Source organism: Triticum urartu, chromosome 2A, assembly GCF_056163025.1.
Source record: "Triticum urartu cultivar PI428250 chromosome 2A, HENAU_Tu73, whole genome shotgun sequence".
Classification (NCBI taxonomy): domain Eukaryota; kingdom Viridiplantae; phylum Streptophyta; class Magnoliopsida; order Poales; family Poaceae; genus Triticum; species Triticum urartu.
Genome location: NC_141874.1, coordinates 540290424 through 540310824, shown reverse-complemented (window position 1 = coordinate 540310824; position 20401 = coordinate 540290424). Strand labels below are relative to the sequence as shown.

The 20401-nt window shown below is 46.2% G+C and overlaps 3 protein-coding genes across 3 annotated transcripts; 2 read left to right on the top strand and 1 right to left on the bottom strand.

Moving 5' to 3' along the window:
* Positions 1-11105: 11105 nt before the first annotated feature.
* On the top strand, positions 11106-13243 carry LOC125533612 (pectinesterase-like). The gene is made up of 2 exons (XM_048696996.2): positions 11106-12135; positions 12254-13243. Exons 1-2 carry the CDS (start codon positions 11139-11141, stop codon positions 12946-12948), a joined length of 1692 nt encoding a protein of 563 aa, XP_048552953.1. The 5' UTR covers positions 11106-11138; the 3' UTR covers positions 12949-13243.
* Positions 13244-13612: 369 nt separating this feature from the next.
* Positions 13613-15028, top strand: LOC125533611 (uncharacterized). Its single transcript, XM_048696995.2, has 3 exons — positions 13613-13834; positions 14488-14550; positions 14673-15028. The coding sequence occupies exons 1-3, from the start codon at positions 13709-13711 to the stop codon at positions 14808-14810; spliced, it is 327 nt and encodes a 108-aa protein (XP_048552952.1). The 5' UTR covers positions 13613-13708; the 3' UTR covers positions 14811-15028.
* Positions 15029-15851: 823 nt separating this feature from the next.
* Positions 15852-18447, bottom strand: LOC125533610 (uncharacterized). Its single transcript, XM_048696993.2, has 5 exons — positions 17959-18447; positions 17068-17117; positions 16828-16951; positions 16649-16756; positions 15852-16563 (listed from the first exon to the last, which is right to left on the bottom strand). The coding sequence occupies exons 1-5, from the start codon at positions 18131-18133 to the stop codon at positions 15938-15940; spliced, it is 1083 nt and encodes a 360-aa protein (XP_048552950.1). The 5' UTR covers positions 18134-18447; the 3' UTR covers positions 15852-15937.
* Positions 18448-20401: the final 1954 nt, after the last annotated feature.

The following is a 20401-nucleotide window of genomic DNA, read 5'->3' as shown; positions in this document are numbered from 1 at the left end:
TTTGAAGATGGCCCCTTTCGAATCCTTGTACGGAAGGAGGTGCAGGACCCCATTGTCGTGGGATGAAGTTGGAGACTGCCAGTTGTTTGGACCGGATTTGATTAAGGAGTCTGAACAGAAGGTGAAATTGATTCGCGAAAGCCTCAAGGTATCCCAGTCTAGGCAGAAGAGCTATACAGATTCTAAACGCAAGGAGATAGTTTACGAAGTCAGAGACCGAGTTTATCTTCGAGTATCTCCACTTCAAGGAGTCAAGCGTTTTGGAGTTAAGGGAAAGTTAGCACCATGCTTTGTAGGACCATACAAGGTTTTGGAGCGTATGGGAGAAGTAGCCTACAAGTTGGAATTGCCCGAAGGATTGTCAGGAGTTCATGATGTATTCCACGTTTCCCAGTTGAAGAAGTGCCACGCAGAGATGGCTGATATACCGCTGAGAGATACAATACCTCTGGAAGCGACTCAGTTGGACAGTGATTTGACCTATGAAGAGAAACCAATCAAGATTCTTGAGTATGCCAACCGAGACACCCGCAGCAAGGTTATCAAGTTTTGTAAAGTTTAGTGGAGCCACCATACCGAGGATGAAGCCACCTGGGAACGAGAGGAAGATTTGCTGAAGGACCACCCTCACCTATTTTCTAGCCAACCCGAATCTCGAGGGCGAGATTCATCTTAAGGGGGTAGGTTTGTAACATCCCAAATTTTCAATTTGGAATGTTATACATGAGATCATCGATGCATATCATATTTTATTTGCTTTTGGTTTGATCCTAGAAATTCTACGCAACTCAAGGACCCTCAGAGTGAGTTGGGGATTTCGTTATTTTCATATTTGAGTTTTCTCAAATTTTGAAAATAGGGTCAGTTGATTTTATTTATTTTATCTTCAATTATTTCTATAACAAAAATATGAGAGAGGTAATAAAATGACTTTCCCAAAATAAAGAAATATTGAAGATTTAATAATAAAATCAAATAAGATTTTATTTTGGAGTTATTTGCTATTTTATTCGAATTTAAGAAAAATGCGTGTTTTTCAAAATTGCATTTAGGCCCCAAATAAATGTTCATCATGTTCGGCTTGATTTTAGAAGCCGGGGAAAATTTATTTTGGGGTTTTTGGAGTCTATTTAGTATTTCTTTTAATTGTTTTTCTGCGTGTAATTATTTAAAAAAATGAAATCGACTTTGGGCCGTGTTCGGCCAGGACTCCTCTGGCCGGGCCTTTAAATAGCGCCACCCCGAGCCCGTTTAGCCCAAGCCGCCGCGCCGCCAGGAACCCTAACCCTAGCGCCGCGCCGCTGCCGCGCCGCTGCCGCAGCCGCTGAAGCCCGCCGCCGCACCGCCCCACGCCGCCCTGCCGCCGCGCCGCCGCCGCCCCACGTCGCGCCGCCGCCGGACCCCGCCACCGCCGCCGGACCCCGCCGCCGCCGAGGTTGACCCCGCCGCCGCCGCCTGTTTTCCCTGAAAAACCGTTCGGTTTTCCGTTTGATTTTTCGTCGGTTTTTTTAGATCCGTTTTTTTAGATTGATCGGTTTTTTCCGGTTTAGTTTATTTAGTGAGCTTTCGCTCGTTCGTTCGTTTTAACGAACGCGTTCATTGTTTAGTTACAAAAAACAAACGTTCGTTCGTTAATCTGTACGTCGTTTTTCTTTTTCTCGAATTTTCCGCGATTATTTCTGATCGCGATTTCTGATCTGATTTTCGTTCTAGTATAACGTTTCGCTCATTTATCAGAATCAGGCGATTCAAGCGCCTGGAGTTTCATCTCGAAACTCTCTTTCCATTTCACCAACTCAAACAAGTTTTTGCCTCTGTAAAATTTGCCTTAGGTGCAGATTAGTAAACAAAGCTTGTTTCTTTCGCCGTTTGACTTTCGTTGCTTCGTTTGATTTGATTCTTTTTGCAAACCAGAGTTCTTAAGTTGAACTTTCTTGTTAGATCTCTTATTTGAGTTTTAGCCGTGTATTAGATGAGTACTTATTGTATGCTTGTTTGTTTGCGATAGAGTACCCAGAGTGCGCCGCTTGCTACTTCGAATCGCTAGGTTTCGTGGATCATCAGCAAGGCAAGTAACACTTTGATCATACCACCTACTACCCAGTTTTTATTGCATTAGATCAATCCTCAAACATTGCATGAGTAGGATCTAATTAAATTGTGGGTTGGGAAGTAGATGAGGTAGTACCTATTACCTGTTTTATTATCAAACACTTTGGAGTTACTTCTACGTTGCTTATATTGCCATTCTATGCTAGTAGACGTGGATTGGGTGAGTGTATCCATGACAGATGTGAGGTTGTTAAATTAATGGTTTATTTAAGGTGGCAACTTAAACACACATCTGGGTGGACTGAGGCACCTGGGTATTCCAGCGATTGCCTGTTTTTCTTTATGGACCGCCACCCAGACTCAAAGGGATCATGAGATCATTCATACTAGAAACTTTCGTGTGCAGCCACAAGCTACTATGGGCTCTAGCATAGTTGATTAAGTCGTGCGAACTCTTACAGTGGTAGACTAGTAGATGTAGGGGAAAGTAGGTGTAACGGTCTACCCGTTCGTAAGGTGCTAGCACTTCTGAAAGACTGTGTCTCGATCATCCGTTTCTCAAACACCACGTAGTGCGAGAATCCCAACGGAGGAGATCGAGTCTTGTGGGAAAAAGTGCGCAAACCTCTGCAGAGTGTATAAACTAATCATGGTTAGTCGTGTCCCCGGTTATGGACAGTTTGAGTATCTAGTACTTGGATTTTCATGTGAATCTCATCATGTTACTCTAATTAATATTGTTGGGTTTTAATGATGATGCTTAATTGGGATTGAGAGGGTGTCTACACTCTCAATGTTTAACAACTACCATGATAGTTAAATAAAATTTATTTCTTTGCAGTAGGGAAAAATTGGCTTTATGCAAAACTGTAACCATAGAGCTTTCCACCAGCCAAATATGCATGTACTATAGCCTTATTCTTTCATTACTCTCTATGTGTTACTTTGCCAGCATATTTCATGTGCTGACCCGTTTCGGGATGCAACGTTCATGTTGCAGACTTTTCAGACGACGGGTAAGGTGTCTGTGACTGCTACTCTGTTATAAATCCATTCAAGTACTGTGCGTGTCAGCATTACTGATCCAAGGATGACATTGAAGCGCAGAGAGCAGACTGTTTGAGGTCTGGTCGCTACAGAAGTTCCATCTCTTTCCCCTACCCTTTTTACTTGAAACTAGTGTCCTTGTCAACCATCAACACTTGATGCTTTTTTTGATTTCTACCTTCACCGATTTTAGCATCGCGAAGAGCTCGGGAATTGTTTTCGTCATCCTTTGCATATTATAGTTCATCATGAAGTTCCAGTAACTTGGTGATAGTAACTAGAGAATTCTGTCAATCACTATCTTATCTGGAAGATTAACTCCCACTTGATTCAAGCGATTGTAGTACCCAGACATTCTGAGCACGTGCTCACTAGCTGAGCTATTCTCCTCCATCTTGTAGGAAAAGTACTTGTCAGAGGTCTCATACCTCTTAACACGGGCATGAGTCTGAAATACCAATTTCAGCACTTGGAACATCTCATATGCTCCGTGGCGTTCAAAACGTTTTTGAAGTCCCGGTTCTAAGCCGTAAAGTATGGCGCACTAAACTATCAAGTAGTCATCATACCGAGCTTGTAAAATGTTCATAACGTCTACATCTGCTCCTGCAACAGGTCCGTTACCTAACGGTGCATCAAGGACATAATTCTTCTGTGCAGCAATGAGGATAATACTCATATCACGGATCCAGTCCGCATCATTGCTACTATTATCTTTCAACTTATTTTTCTCTAGGAACATATCAAAAATAAACGGGGAGCTATAACGTGAGCTATTGATCTACAACATAATTTGCAAATACTATCAGGACTAAGTTCATGATAAATTAAAGTTTAATTAATCATATTACTTAAGAACTCCCACTTAAACAGACATCCCTCTAGTCATCTAAATGATCATGTGATCCATATCAACTAAACCATGTCTGATCATCACGTGACATGGAGTAGTTTTCCATGGTGAACACCACTATGTTGATCGTATCTACTATATGACTCCCCCTATGGGCGCGCCCCTCCGAGGGCACCACACACGACTAAGATAAATCTTGGAGTGCCTTTGGGGTGCCCCCCTGCCCACGTATATAAAGGAGCGGGAAGAGGAGGCTGGCCTAGGAGGGGCGCGCCTATAGGGGGAGTCCAACTAGGATTCCCAATCCTAGTTGGAGTCCCCTTCCTTTTTCAAGAGGGGAGAGAAGGAAGGAGTAGGAGAGGGAGAAGGAAAGAGAGGGGGCGCCTCCCCCTCCCTAGTACAATCCGGACTTGCCATGGGGGGGCCACCCCTTGAGGCCCTTATCACCTTTCCCGTAAGGCCCATTAAGGCCCACTACTTCCCCCAGGAAATTCCCGTAACTCTCCGGTACTCCGAAAAATACCCAAATCACTCGGAACCGTTCCAATGTCCGAATATAGCCTTCCAATATATCGATCTTTTCGTCTCAATTATTTCGAGACTCCTCGTCATGTCCGGGATCTCATCCGGGACTCCGAACAACCTTCGGTACATCAAATCACATAACTCATAATACAAATCGTCATCGAACGTTAAGCGTGTGGACCCTATGGGTTCAAGAACTATGTAGACATGACCGAGACACATCTCCGGTCAATAACCAATAGCGGAACCTGGATGCTCATATTGGCTCCTACATATTCTACAAAGATCTCTATCGGTCAAACCGCATAACAACATATGTTATTCCCTTTGTCATCGGTATGTTACTTGCCCGAGATTCGATCGTCGGTATCCTCATACCTAGTTCAATCTCGTTCCCGGCAAGTCTCTTTACTCGTTCCATCATGCATCATCCCGTAACTAACTCTTTAGTCACATTTCTTGCAAGGCTTATAGTGATGAGCATTACCGAGAGGGCCCATAGATACCTCTCCGACAATCGGAGTGACAAACCCTAATCTCGATCTATGCCAACTCAACAAACACCATCGGAGACACCTGTAGAGCATCTTTATAATCACCCAGTTATGTTGTGATGTTTGATAGCACACTAAGTGTTGTTCTGGTATTCAGGAGTTGCATAATATCATAGTCATAGGAACATGTATAAGTCATGAAGAAAGCAATAGCAACAAACTAAATGATCATAGTGCTAAGCTAGCGGATGGGTCTTGTCCATCACATCATTCTCTAATGATGTGACCTCGTTCATCAAATGACAACACATGTCTATGGCTAGGAAACTTAACCATCTTTGATTAACGAGCTAGTCAAGTAGAGGCATACTAGGGACACTCTATTTGTCTATGTATTCACACATGTATTAAGTTTTCGGTTAATAAAATTTTAATATGAATAATAAACATTTATCATGATATAAGAAAATATAAATAACAACTTTATTATTGCCTCTAGGGCATATTTTCATCACGAATATAGTCATCCAATATATCAATCTTTATTTCTCGACCATTTAGAGACTGCTCGCCATGTCCGTGATCTCATCCGGGACTCCAAACTTCCTTCGGTACATCAAAACACATAAACTCATAATACCGGTCGTCATAAAACGTTAAGCGTGTGGACCCTACGGGTTCGAGAACTATGTAGACATGACCGAGACTCATCTCCAGTCAATAACCAATAGCGGAACCTGGATGCTCATATTAGTTCCTACATATTCTACGAAGATCTTTATCGGTCAAACCACATAACAACATACGTTGTTCCCTTTGTCATCGGTATGTTACTTACACGAGATTGGATCGTTGGTATTATCATACCTAGTTCAATCTCATTACTGGCAAGTCTCTTTACTCGTTCCGTAATGCAACATCTCGCAACTAACTCATTAGTCACATTGCTTGCAAGGCTTATAGTGATGTGCATTACCGAGAGGGCCCAGAGATACCTCTCCGACAATCGGAGTGACAAATCCTAATCTCGATCTATGCCAACTCAACAAACACCATCGGAGACACGTGTAGAGCATCTTTATAATCACCCAGTTACGTTGTGATGTTTGATAGAACACAAAGTGTTCCTCCGATATTCGGGAGTTGCATAATCTCATAGTCATAGGAACGTGTATAAGTTATGAAGAAAGCAATAGCAATAAACTAAACGATCATAGTGCTAAGCTAACGGATGGGTCATGTCAATCACATCATTCTCTAATGATGTGATCCCGTTTATCAAATGACAGCTCATGTCTATGGTTAGGAAACTTAACCATCTTTGATTAACGAGCTAGTCAAGTAGAGGCATACTAGTGACACTCTGTTTGTCTATGTATTCACACATGTACTAAGTTTCCGGATAATACAATTCTAGCATGAATAATAAACATTTATTATGATATAAGGAGATATAAATAACAACTTTATTATTGCCTCTAGGGCATATTTCCTTCAATATCTTTGTATAAGAAACGAACACACACACTCTCTCTAATTTATCGTTTGTTGTCCCTTTCTTTTTCACACACATAATTTTTTGCACACTCACTCGTTCTTCTTCACACGCACTTGATCTCTCTCGAGTTAGGCATTCTCTTCGATCCATGACATATAGATTTATTGAAAAGTCAAACATCACAAAGTTTGACCATGTATGTGGAGAAAAACATTTACATGTAGAACGGCGAACATATATCATTAGATTCATCATGAGATGTAGTTTCGTATGATGTATCTTTGGTATTGTACATATAAATAATATTTGCGTAAACCTGGTCAAAGTTTCCAAAGTTCGACTTCTAAAAAATTTATATGCACTACATTATCGAGCAGATGGAATATCTTTTTCCCCCTCTCTGCTATCTGACGCACCACTCAACCGTATCGGGGCTCCTCTATCTCTCTCAAACTTTATATCTCCCTATTTTTTTTGTTTTTTTGGTATATCTCCCTGGTTCACACATACACATATCTCGCTCGCGCTACATAGACCCATCTAACACTCTCCGCCCTTGTTCTCTCTCTATGTGACATGCACCCCCTAAGTACCATAATCCCTCACTCCATCATAGGCGCACGCACTCCCCCTAAGTATGACTATCTCTCACTAGCCATCAGGAACACACGTATTGTCTCCTTCCATCCATACGTCTATCTCAATATCTCTCGGGGTATCTTCTATTGCGCACACACCTTGTCACTCGATCTCCCACCATGTAGTCCCATCAAGATCTCTAGGGGATCTCTCTATCACAATCATACACTCTCTCCTCCCCATGTCTACATTTTCTCCATACGTCTCTCTCGATATCTCTCCCTTGTTTGTCAGACCTCTCTTGGCCACGTGCTAGGGGTCTTTCTCTCTCGGTTGCAAACAACCACACACTATCTCCTCACCTCACTTCCGCTGTCGAAGATGCATGTGTGATATGTTTGCATAAGACACACACACTTTTTCTCTACTTTTATCGTGTGTTGTTCATGTCTCTTTCACACACGCACACACACTTTTTTCAGTCACTCTTTCTATTTCACACACACCCTCTCTCTCTAGTTAGGTACTCTCTCACGTCCTTAAGCATATGGATGTTTTGAAAAGTCAAACCTCAGAAAAGTTTGACCACGTATATGTGGAGAAAAACATTTACATCTAGAAGGATCATTAGATTCATCACAACATGTACTTACTTCATACTATCATTTATCTTTGGTATTGTAGATATAAGTAATTTCTTTATAAACTTGGTCAAAGTTTCAAAAGTTTGACTTAAAAAAAGTAGGCACTACATTATCGAACGGAGGGAGTAGCTCTTTCTCTCTCTCTACTGTCTCTCACAGGCCTCCCCTCTCACTCGAGCTCTCTATACCGAGGGATTATATGGTCACTGTGTCAGCGTATAGCTCCGTATATTGTTTAGTTGACCGGTCAACCAGTCAGATGCTGCCTTGTCAGCTCGTGTTCTCTATCTTCGTCTGCTGGCCCATGTGGCAGTGGGTGAAAATAAGTAAACAAAGTTGAAACCACTCGGGATAGCACCCCACACGCTAATAAATTGAGGGCACACTTCTTTCGCGTGAAGAACGCACTCGCGCACACTTCACCACTGTGCGGCGGCATGCACAGAAGGACGCACTCGCGCACACCCAGCACACAATACACACTAGCACACGTGTACACCAGCGTCGCCGCCGCCTGATCTAAACCGTTAATGCACCTTCATAGTGTTCATGGTTTGATCGTAGGACAATTTTGTTTTGTTTTCTACCACGTTTCCCAACAACTGGCGCCACACATCGACCAGAGCGACGACCCCAGTGACCACAACGGCCGTGACTTCTCGATCATGAATGGTCTGCAATCTTCCTTTCTTTTTCCCTTCAAAATGACTTGTACTGAAACACAACAAATTTTGATTTGCATAGTAGATGTAGGCATCCTAGCTTTAACCATCGCAAATCGGATATTGTCAGTAGTGAATCGCTGCATTCCTTCTGTCTGGTGAAGAGAAGACGCAACAGCGGCAGATACTCTCATTCCTTCTGTTCCCCGTTGCATGATGATGCTGCTGCTGCTCCCCGCCGTCAGCATAAGCCTCAATCAGTGCATGCATAGATGCGACGTCCGGTGTATTTGAACAGATTAAGTACCAGAGAACTCCTTCAGCAAAAGACTTTTTTCCTTGAAGATTACACATGTGTGATGTGTAATGACTTTACTCTAGAATTTTTTTTAGAAAAAGAGGATGACCCCCGGCCTCTTCATCTAGGAGATGCATGCGGCCATTTTATTGATTATTCTCGAGAATCTTATAAAGTAGTACAACAATATGCCTGAATCCGCCATCTTGGCAACATCTGCCGCTACTCCAATCCATATGATGAAGGGTGCAAGCTGGGCCAAATACCCATACCTCTCACCTAAGCCTAACATCTAAAAGTCGGAGGCCCCGACCGAGCCACATACCGGGTCCGGGTTACAAACCGGTCCGACGCACTCACATGTGTCGTCGCCGCCATCTTCCACTGGTCCATCTTCAGAGCAGATTGAGGTGCCAACCTTGGCAGGTAACTCCTCAATCGACGCCACCATGACGCCAAACGACGACCTCCACCTACGCGAGTCCATCTCCAAGCAACAGACGCAGATCCATGCTAGGATAGGGCCGCACCACCACCGTTGCCCACCACCCACAAGCGCCACCCAGCTACAAGGTTCCCAAAGCGATGCCTTCAAGAAGGGAACTGCGACGTGAGCGCCGTCGCCGCCCAACAAAGTTAGGGCTTTCGCCCAGGAGACCTAGGGAAAGGATAAGTGAGGGGATCAGTCTATACCGACACCTCCAAGGAGGGGAACGACGCCCTCAGGCGTCGCCGTTGACGCGGCCGGCCATGGCCGACCAGGGATTCCGCCCGCACTAGATCCCCGCCACCAGCAGCGCCTCCTGTACAGAATCGGCGACCCAAGGAAGCGCGGCCCGATAAGGATGGCCCGCACGACGAAAGGGGGGAGGGGAGGCACCAGATCGCGCGCACCAGCCACCGCAGAAACCGCCGCCGGCCGTCAACGACCACCGGATCCCGCCGCTCGCGCGGCCGGGACGCTAGATCCACCGCTCGCACGGTTGCTAGCCGGCCGTGCCTTGCCAATGGAGCCTCCGCTCCAGATCCGGAGTTCCCCACGCAGAGGCAGGGCAACCGAGGCCCTGCCACCACCATCCTTGGCTCCCCGGTCTTGCCCGGCGGCTGCCTCAGGCGGCGGCGAGGAAGGGAAGAGGAGGAGGGGCGTCTAGGGAGGAGGGTGGCTAGGGTTGGGAGGGAGGAGGAGGGGCGGCTAGGACTTTACTCTAGAATCTAGAGGTCACCTCTTCTTCAGCTGCAGATTTACACAACACTGTTGGAAATACATATGCCCAAATTGGACACCGGCAAATGAGGATATCCAAGTACACATTTCCAGGCTACGCGCTCATATCAATTTACCATTTGCTATGGATATTATCATTCATGTTTCTTGGGCAATATGGAACACAAGAAATGACTTTATCTTGAAGAACATACCCCCAAGCCTCTATGCCTGCAGGAAAAGAATGAAAAATGAAATCCAATGGCTGGTTCATAGAGCAACGCGCAAATCCTTCGCTGCTCTGCTACAATGGGTGAAGGAGTTCAGATGATGATACTACTTTTCTTGTTTATATAGTTTTTTGGTCTCATTGTTTGTATTCATTTCACTCTTGGGTCTTCACCCAGTGAGTTTGTGGTAGTTGGTTGCCTGTATAATTCTTTTCCTTTAGTTTTTCTCTTTTCTTTTTGGAACCTTGTATAATTTATTTGAAAATTAATAAAATACGCAACAGAGTCATGTTGTTTTTCTTAAAGAAAAGATTAGTGTTCAATTAAACGATGCTGTGGAGATAGACTCCTACATCAATGCTACTTTAGTTATTATTATTTTTTATTGCCTAAGCATCTGAACAAGCACTCTTGCATTGGAGATGCCTTAAGGTTTACTCCTCTAACTTTTAGGGTTCGATTAGAGTTATCCTTATATAGGTGTACCATTGCCCATGGCTTCAGCCTTTTTGAATAAGAAAACAGTGATGCCACACGGATAATTTTTTACAGAGTTTACGAGATGGCACATGTGGCAGAGTTTGATTGGGGGTGGGGGCGGGGGGTGTTACCCAGCGCATGTAGGATTATTCATAAGAAAAAGACCAGCAGCTAAAATGAACTGCATGTCGCATTATGAAGGTAGTATCATAGACAAGTATCATATGCATGATACTAATTTATGATACTGCACGCTATTTAAATGGACTGCATGTCGCATTTTCCTTTTGAGAGACAAGCATGACCGGTTTTAGAAAGCAGACAGACAATGACCAGTCAGCGGGGAAGAGACAGATAAGAACTGTCCGTAGAATGTCACCCCATTGACCAGGGCCAACGCGATCCCTAAATAGACACTGCTCTTCTGTACGTCAAAACCTAACGACCACCTGCGGACAGGACATGCCGCAAACAGCGCTCGAATCAAGAATTCCCTTGCCATTGCCGTGCATCCGTCCCTTATAAATTGTGTTTTCCCTTCAGTCCCTCAGCAACCTTTCTCGCCGGCCGAAATGGCAAATAACTTCCTCCTCGGAGGCCTGGGGGCCATCCTTGTCGTCGCGGTCGTGGTGGGCGTAGTCGCCACCGTGACCAGCTCCGGTAACAATAAGGCCGGCGACAACTTCAATGTCCCAGGTGAGGCCAACCTTGCCACCTCCGGCAAGTCGGTCAAGTCTCTGTGCGCCCCCACGCTGTACAAGGAGTCGTGCGAGAAGACCCTCACCTCGGCCTCCAATGGCACCGAGAACCCCAAAGAGGTGTTCGCCACCGTTGCCAAGTCGGCGATGGAGTCGATCAAGTCGGCGGTGGAGCGGTCAAAAAGTATCGGGGAGGTCAAGTCGAGCGACCCCTTGACGGAGGGCGCGCGCCAGGACTGCAAGGAGCTCCTGGAGGACTCCGTGGACGACCTCAAGGGCATGGTCGAGATGGCCGGCGGCGACATCAAGGTGCTCCTTAGCCGCACCGACGACCTCGAGCACTGGATCACCGGTGTGATGACCTTTATCGACACCTGCGCCGATGGCTTCGCCGACGAGAAGCTCAAGGCGGACATGCAGGGCATCCTGCGCAACGCCACGGAGCTCAGCAGCAACGCGCTCGCCATCACCAACAGCCTCGGCGCCATCTTCAAGAAGCTCGACCTCGACGTGTTCAAGACCGACTCCCGCCGCCGCCTCTTGTCTGCGGAGGAGTCGAAGTACCCCGCGTGGATGAAGGCTCCAGAAAGGAAGCTACTGGCCTCCGGTGGCTTGCCAGCGCCGAACGCGGTTGTGGCCAAGGACGGAAGCGGCAAATTCAAGACCATCCAGGACGCCGTGAACTCCATGCCCAAGGATCACCCTGGCCGGTACGTGATCTACGTCAAGGCTGGGGTCTACGAAGAGATGGTCATGGTCCCCAAGGACAAGGTCAACATATTCATGTATGGCGACGGCCCCAAGCAAAGCCGCGTCACCGGCAGTAAGAGCTTCGCCGACGGCATCACCACCATGAAGACCGCCACCTTCTGTGAGCCCTAGCTATATATAGCTAGCTAGCATTTGGTGCAGCACGAGTAAGGTTAGGTTGCACAGGGCAATGCAGGTAGTAATTAACTCGTACGTATCTTGTCTGCTGCATGCTGCAGCCATTGAGGCGGCCGGGTTCATCTGCAAGAACATGGGGTTCCACAACACGGCTGGCGCGGAGAAGCACCAGGCGGTGGCGCTGCGGGTGCAGGGCGACCTCTCGGCGTTCTTCAACTGCCGGTTCGACGCGTTCCAGGACACGCTGTACGTGCACGCCCGGCGCCAGTTCTTCCGCAACTGCGTCATCTCCGGCACCATCGACTTCATCTTCGGCAACTCGGCCGCCGTGTTCCAGAACTGCCTCATCATCACGCGCCGGCCCATGGACAACCAGCAGAACTCGGTGACTGCGCACGGCCGCACGGACCCCAACATGAAGTCCGGGCTGGTGATCCAGAACTGCCGCCTGGTGCCGGACCAGAAGCTGTTCGCGGACCGCTTCAAGATCCCGTCCTACCTGGGCAGGCCGTGGAAGGAGTTCTCGCGGCTGGTCATCATGGAGAGCATGATCGCCGACTTCATCAAGCCCGAGGGGTACATGCCGTGGAACGGCGACTTCGCGCTCAAGACGCTCTACTACGCCGAGTTCGGCAACCGCGGCCCCGGCGCCGGCACCAGCAAGAGGGTCACCTGGCCAGGGTTCCGCGTCATCGGGAACAAGGAGGCCGAGCAGTTCACCGCAGGGCCCTTCATCGACGGGGCGACATGGCTCAAGTTCACCGGCATGCCCAACTACCTCGGATTCAAGGTCTAAACGCGCATGCATATGCATGCATGCAACGCCTGCCCCCTGTACATGAGATACCGATCGAGGTAAACGTAATGTGTGTACGGAACGTGTGATGACTGATGCTTGCAAGATCAGCAAACCTTCGCTGCTCCGTTATCACCTTCTGTTCTTTTCTGGAGTTCTCTTTTCCCTGGTAAATGATTAAGTGTATGTTGTGAGTTGTGACATTGATTAACTGGAAAATGTATCATTCAGATGCCCATTAACTGCGTCTGCGTTGCTACTACTACTCCATTATTTTATGCTCATGTTTGCTGCACATCTCAACTTCTTATTTTGGACTGCTACTACGTAGTATACGTGACAGCGCCGAGACAGAAGGGACCGACCGAACCTCTCAAAAAATAATCTCCACGTACGCATTAGCTTGTGTTTAAGTTTAACCCGGGTCAAAACAAACTTCCAAAGCAAGCTAGCATTTACGCCTCACCAAATTATCATGCATGCGCTCCGGCCTGGCATTCAACCATCCCCTAATGCGTGACGTCCGGCCGGACGCGGCAGGGAGATTACAAACTGCAATGAACTGGAATTGATAGAGGAGAGAGCCGCCGATCTGGCCCGATACGTGTCACTTCTCACTATGCACGTATGATCCCCTCCCCACCGTCTCACTCGCCTCCGGTCGCCTACAAAAGGACCCCCATCCTCCCCACCCTCCCTGCATTGTGTGCTGCTATCCCCTTTCCATCTTCTCCCAAACTTCCCAAGTGATCCCAAGAGGATGGGCTCGATCAGGAGGCAGGAGTACGCTTACGACGCCGACAACGAGGACGATTTCTACATCCGGAACGATGATGACCTTCTAGAGGCCCCGACCCTCACCAGCGAGCAAATGGCGCGCGCCAGGGTATACATGAACCTATGCTCAATTTCAGTACCCACTTACATATGGTTCTTGAATCGCATCGCCTTTCGCGCGCTTTTTTGAAATCACGGTTTCGCGCGCTTTTCTCCTTTTGAATCTTTTTTATAGTAATTTTCTGCATTTTTGTGTTAGGATTGTAGTAATAGATCCATACAATTCTAGCCATAGGAAATCATGATGGTTACATTTTTTTTAGGCAGATTACTGTTGGTTTCATGGATTCACACTTGGATCCCTTGCTAGATCTTATGTATTTTGCTCGTATGCTCATAGATATTGTTTGTGTTATCCAGTCTAGCACTAATACATAGTATGCCTGATGTATGGGCAAAATAGATCGACAAGAAGTTGTGAGTAAGATCTTGAGAAATTTAGATCCGTGATCCAAAGCTTCAATCTGAATATATTAATTGAATACTAACTAGAGGAGATACATTAATTCAAAAATATTAGAAATACATCATATATGGAGTAGATGCAAAAGCCAGATGATTTACTACTCACATATTTGGGGAGCAACTTACTTATTACTAGCATAGTTTGCTGCCGCCGCCGCAGCTGTATGAATTAACTCAGCGGTCTCAATTTCCTGGTCCAATTACCATAGTTTGACTAACTCGTTTCACTGCATGCAGGAGGAAGCTCTGTACGTGCTGAAAACCAAGTCCCCTGAAGAGGCTTTCAAGATTTTCACCGAGGTAGTAGCATCATTCCTTTGATTGTTTTACCTTTGATTCCTCTCATGTTATTTTACCACCACTCTATCTAAAGTGCAAGCAAAAATCGTTCACAAATTAAGTTCGGAAAGTATATGTTCTAGGGTTCCTATTACAAAATTGATGGTCTGCCACTGGCACCGGAGAAGGAGGACAAGGCCCCGACCACCGCAACGCCTCCAACAGCCACCGCCAATGTGAAGGAGCAGCCCCAGACCACCGTGCCGCCATCAGGGAAGTGAGCGTGAGCACGAGCAATCCGGACGGTTCAAGAAGTTGTAGTAACTGCCCCCCGTTGTAGTAGCGTCCTGCCCATCTGGTCATGTTGAACCATGAAAAATCGTGTGTTTGTTTGCTCGTATGTGAACCTAAGGGGGACCTGTATTCCTCCTCCGTGATGTTCCGCCGAATGAACCATCCATTTCGTTTAATGCTATGGCGTTTACTTTGTTCGTTCCAATGCGTGTCAACAGCAAACTATGCATGTCTCATGTTCCGACGTTGGCGCGGTCTATTCATCGAATGCCTGAATATTTCACGAGAAAATTAGGCAATTTGTTGAAGATTTCACATTTGGAAGCCTTGTATGAAAAATCCAATCTTCAAGCCACACTCTCTAGCAAAGAACTAGAAATCACGATAGCACTTCGCTCATGTTGCACATAACTGAAAGCGCAGCACCATCTCCGATATCTACTACTATATCTTAATGCAAAACACACACAACCCTCTTGCGTGTTCTTGCTCAGGTTCATGCTTAGCAACGTGCACTGGTGACCGAGATTAACAAGAAATCCATAAGTTGTTAAAGCAATCGACGTTATGTCCACATATGTCGCAAAAGCGGAAAGCGTTTCCGTTGTAAACAGTGCACGCAACCGATGTTGTAGCCGTTCTCAAAAAGAAAAAAAAAAGAAAAGAAAAACCGATGTTGTGGCCATGGCGTCGCGCGCCATGCGTGTTAGGGTTTCGCCTTTGCCACCTGACCCTCCGGAAACGTAGCGGGTCGCCGTGTCACCTGATGCGCGCGTGAGCCCCGTGGCAGAGGCTGTGGCGTGTGCCGCGTCACCATGGCTTCCTTGCGCTTTCGGTTCTTGGCCGCTTGCGCATACTGCCTGCGCGCTGCCAAACTTGTGATGGCAATGCTGGTCGTCGCACTCGGTGCACCGACACGACACCGGAGTGTAGCGTGGCGTGATCCTCAGAGTCAACTTTTTGCTTACACAAGTTGGGCCCGTTGTTGGTTGCAGCATACGGGCCAGCCAGCCCCGTTTGCAAAGAAGATACCCGATGCCCTTGCCCAAACCCAACACATCATACACGCCTAATTTTTATTTTATTTTCTCGATGGGAATGTACTACTACAAAGTTAGAAGGAGAACTTGAGGAGCATGTCGTGCTTGTACACCTGGCCGGGCCTCACCGTCACGGACGGGAACTCGGGGTGGTTCACGGCGTCCGGGTACGCCTGCGTCTCAAGGCAGAACCCAGCGTACTGCCGGTACACGATGCCGCCCTTCCCCCTGGTGTTGTTCAGCCCGTTGCCGGTGTAGAGCTGCATGGCCGGCTGGTTGGCCCACAGCTGCAGCGCGCGCCCGGACGCGCCGTCCCGGACCGCCGCCACCCTCCGCATGCCGGCCCCGTCGATCACGTAGTTGATGTCGTACCCGCGGACGCCCTTGCCGCCCATGACCTGCCGGATGCGCGCGCCGATGGGCGTCGGCGTCCGGAAGTCGTAGTTGGTGCCGGCCACCGGGTCGACGCGGCCCGACGACGGGAGGAGCTCCTCGTCCATCGGGGTGTACCGGGACGCGGAGAGCTGAAGCGTGTGGCCCAGCACGTCGCCGCTGCCCTGCCCGCCCAGGTTGAGGTACACGTGCTGCAGGAAGTTCACCGGCGTCGCCTTGTTCAGCGCCGTCGCGTTCGTGCGGATGCTCAGCACGTACGGGCTCGACACCTGGTACGTCGCGTACACGTCCAAGTCTCCGGGGAATCCTGGTTAATAATTGGTTGCAAGCATGATTGATCACATTACATGCAACATTTTCTTTGGTAAAATGGGTCGTATCGTTTCTCCGACCTTGCTCCCCGTCGAAGCTGCGGTAGTAGAGCGTGATATACGGGGAGTCGCCGCCGGCGACGTACTCCTTCACCGTCCATATGACTTTGCTGAATCCCCTGTGGCCACCTATAACAACAGAAAATTAATTACCGCGTGTTATCGCGGGTAGCTCTTTGACAGAATCGAACAATGCATACCATGGATGGCGTTCCTGCCGTCGTTGATGTACGTGTGGTATACTTTGCCGTCGAGGACGAACCGGCCTCTGGCCATTCGTTGTGCTACGCGCCCGCTCAGCGGCCCGAAGTAGGCCGTATCGTTCTGGTCCGCAAGAGGAAATATTCAGAGGAAACGAATTGAAATTGTGATAACAATAATCCTAAGACGTTGGGCTCATATGTAGATTAGTTGGAGAAGATGGAATTCGATGATCTTACAACATATTCAGCGAGGGTGTCTTTACCCAGCACAACATCGGCCAAATTCCCTACAAAATCATTTCGGCATATCAAGCCTCGCACACAAAAACAAGCTCACAACAAATGAAGGAAGCTACCCGCAAAATAAAAATAAAAATGAAGGAAGCTATTAAACATGGCAGTTTTACTCATGAGTTCTTTTTCTTTTGAGGAATACTCAGGAGTTTGGATAGCCAAACCCACATGTGTATAGGTGCGGTGTTTTAATTTGTGTATGGGGCAAAACTCAGGGTTGGTAATCCGATTATTTATGAGTCGGCATGGAATGCAATTCTTTACAAAGGGAATTAAAACCTTTATATAATGTGGGCCATCAAAGATTTATCACACAACCCTTCCTTTTGTAAGTAGATAACTTTTTAATATGCATATTCGAACTTTATTAAGTTTTACTAATAATGGGCACATGAAAGAGAGGTGCAAGATATTTTTCTCCTAACACGAGCCTATGAAATTAATGATAAAAATGCACACTAGAGATCGTGTTAGTGCCTAAAACATCATCTATATATGAATGGGAAATATATAATTGGGAAATCTAACTCCCCTATGTTCTTGTAAAAAAAACATTTTGCTTATTCTTCATTCGTAATGCTATAATTTATTACGCCAATAAAACCCAATTGGCATGAATATTCATCGAATTTGCGCATGGAAATGGTTTTTTTGTTCATCTATGGATATATTCATGGACATCAACGCCACAAATTTATTTTGATATCACTTAACCCTTGAAAAAACCCAACATGTGTCATCCTAAGAGGCTGCATGATTACTGGGTACCAACAAAAGAATAATGTTTGATTTTATATTGTATTGAAATGAAGGAACATCATCTGCTCATCATACCTTTGTTGTCGGGGACGATGATCGACATGATAGTGGCGCCCCAATTGGTGACCTTCACGGAGAAATCCCCTTTCTTGAGCATGTATATCCCAACCATCTTCCTCGCTTCGCTGACGTAAACCAGCGTAGAGGCCACAAGGTACAAGAGCGCGAGAAACGGTAGAACCCTAGCCATTGGATTAGCACACAGGAAGAAGACGATGGCTTAGAAGGTGCGGGCACTAAACCGAGTGGATCACACGTAGTAGAACGGATGGGCAGTTATATCAACTAGGAGCACTCGCTATCGAGGAAGTGAGAAGATCTCGTCTAGTGGACTTTTTCTAGAGATCTGCATGCTCGATGACTAATGGCTCCAAGAACCTGTAGGAAAAAAATGCACGGTTGGTTGGCAGTTCAAGGACTCCAGTTCAAGCGTAAACACGGTTTAAAAAATGAGTGGACTAGGGAGAGGTGCGGCATGGTTGCATGCATGCAACAATGACCCATATGCATGACATTAGTCTTTAATTTTATTTTATTTTAATTTTTATCTCTCAAGCCATTATCCTGATTGACAGTATGCTTTTATTGTTGGATTTTAAATAGGGTTACCTTAAAAAAAGACCACATGTGAGCTTGCTTCAACTACTCTTTTTTCGTTGGTACTTGCTAGGTTACTCTAACTTGCTAGAAAATAATGTGGTTGGCTGGTTGTTGAACAATTTTGGTACCAATACACCGCAAACTTCATACATCATGGGATGGCAACTTTAAGGTGAATTTTATTGTCAAAACATATACATATGGGATATGGTATCGAAGCTCTTGTCGAGACAAATCTACGCGAAGATGGATCATAAATCATATTTGTGATTCATGAATTAAAACATTTTTGGATTTTTAACTTGAAAGTGTGTTGTTCCTTCAATGGTATTTTGGTGTTGATGACAATGGGGTTTGTGAGGTCTAATGTCGTTCTCAATAGTTGTCTACGGACATGGCTGACCCCCTAATTCAAAAAGGGAAAAGGGCACCAGTTTTCTGAAGACTCAAAGATTTATTTTATTTTATTTGAGTCACAGGACAACCGCACTATTAAGAGGGGTCGAGGTATTCAAGGATGTTGGGGACCATGCTACCACTCCTATGAAGCCACCCAACACGGAAAATTTCATCAAGGGTAAAACCCTAGACCTTAATGTGCCTCTGTTGGAACCCACATGTTCCCAAGGACCGGGTCCCTGGAGAGGACATAAACCTTCTGGACACCCCAGGTCCTCAGACTCCTGATGACCCACAACTATAAGGGATCAATCCTAGTTCTTTCGATAAGAGTGTAGAGTCCAATGAGGAGTAGAAAGAAATGACAAACGGCTTCCAGCAAGGTATTATCTGCATGCACTGAAATTGTCGGTAACAGATAGTTTGATAGCAAGGTAATTTGTAACGAGCAAATAGTAGTAACGATAACAAAGGTGCATCAAGGTAGCTCAATCCTTTTTGTAGCAAAGGACAGGCCGGAACTTTCTCTTATATCAAGTAAAGCGCTCTTGAGGACACATGGGAATTTCATCTAGTCACTTTCATCATGTTTGTTTGATTCATGTTCGTTACTTTGATAATTTGATATGTGGGTACACCGGTGTTTGAGTGATGTTCTTACTTGAACAAGCCTTCCACTTATGATTAACCCCTCTCACAAGCATCCAGAACTACGAAAAAAGAATTAAGATAAATCTAACCATAGCATGAAACATATGGATCCAAATCAGCCCTTACGGAATAGCGCATAAACTAGGGTTCAAGCTTCTGTCACTCTAGCAACCCATCATCTAATTACTACTCCACAATGCATTCCCTTATGCCCAAATATGGTGAAGTGTCATGTAGTCGACGTTCACGTAACACCACTAAGGAAAACAGCAACATACATATCATCAAAATATCGAATGAATACCAAATTCACACGATTACTTATGACAAGACTTCTCCCATGTCCTCAAGAATAAAAGTAACTACTCACAAATCATATTCATGTGCAAGATCAGAGGGGTATTGAATATCATCATGGATCTGAATATATAATGTTCCACCAAATAAACCAACTAGCATCAAGTACAAGATGTAATCAACACTACTAGCAACCCATAGGTACCAATCTGAGGTTTTGAGACAAAGATTGAATACAGGAGGTGAACTAGGGTTTGAGGTGAGATGGTGTTGGTGAAGATGTTGATGAAGATTGGTCCTCCCATGATGAGAGGGTTGTTTGTGATGACGATGGCTTCGCTTTTCCCCTCCCGGAGGGAAGTATCCTCGGCGGAATCGCTCCGCCAGAGAGCAAAAGTGCTCCTGACTAGATTTCGCCTCGAGATGGCGGCGTTTGATGACCCACAAGTATAGGGTATCAATTGTAGATATTTTCGATCAGTAAGAGTGTCGAACCCAACGAGGAGCAGAA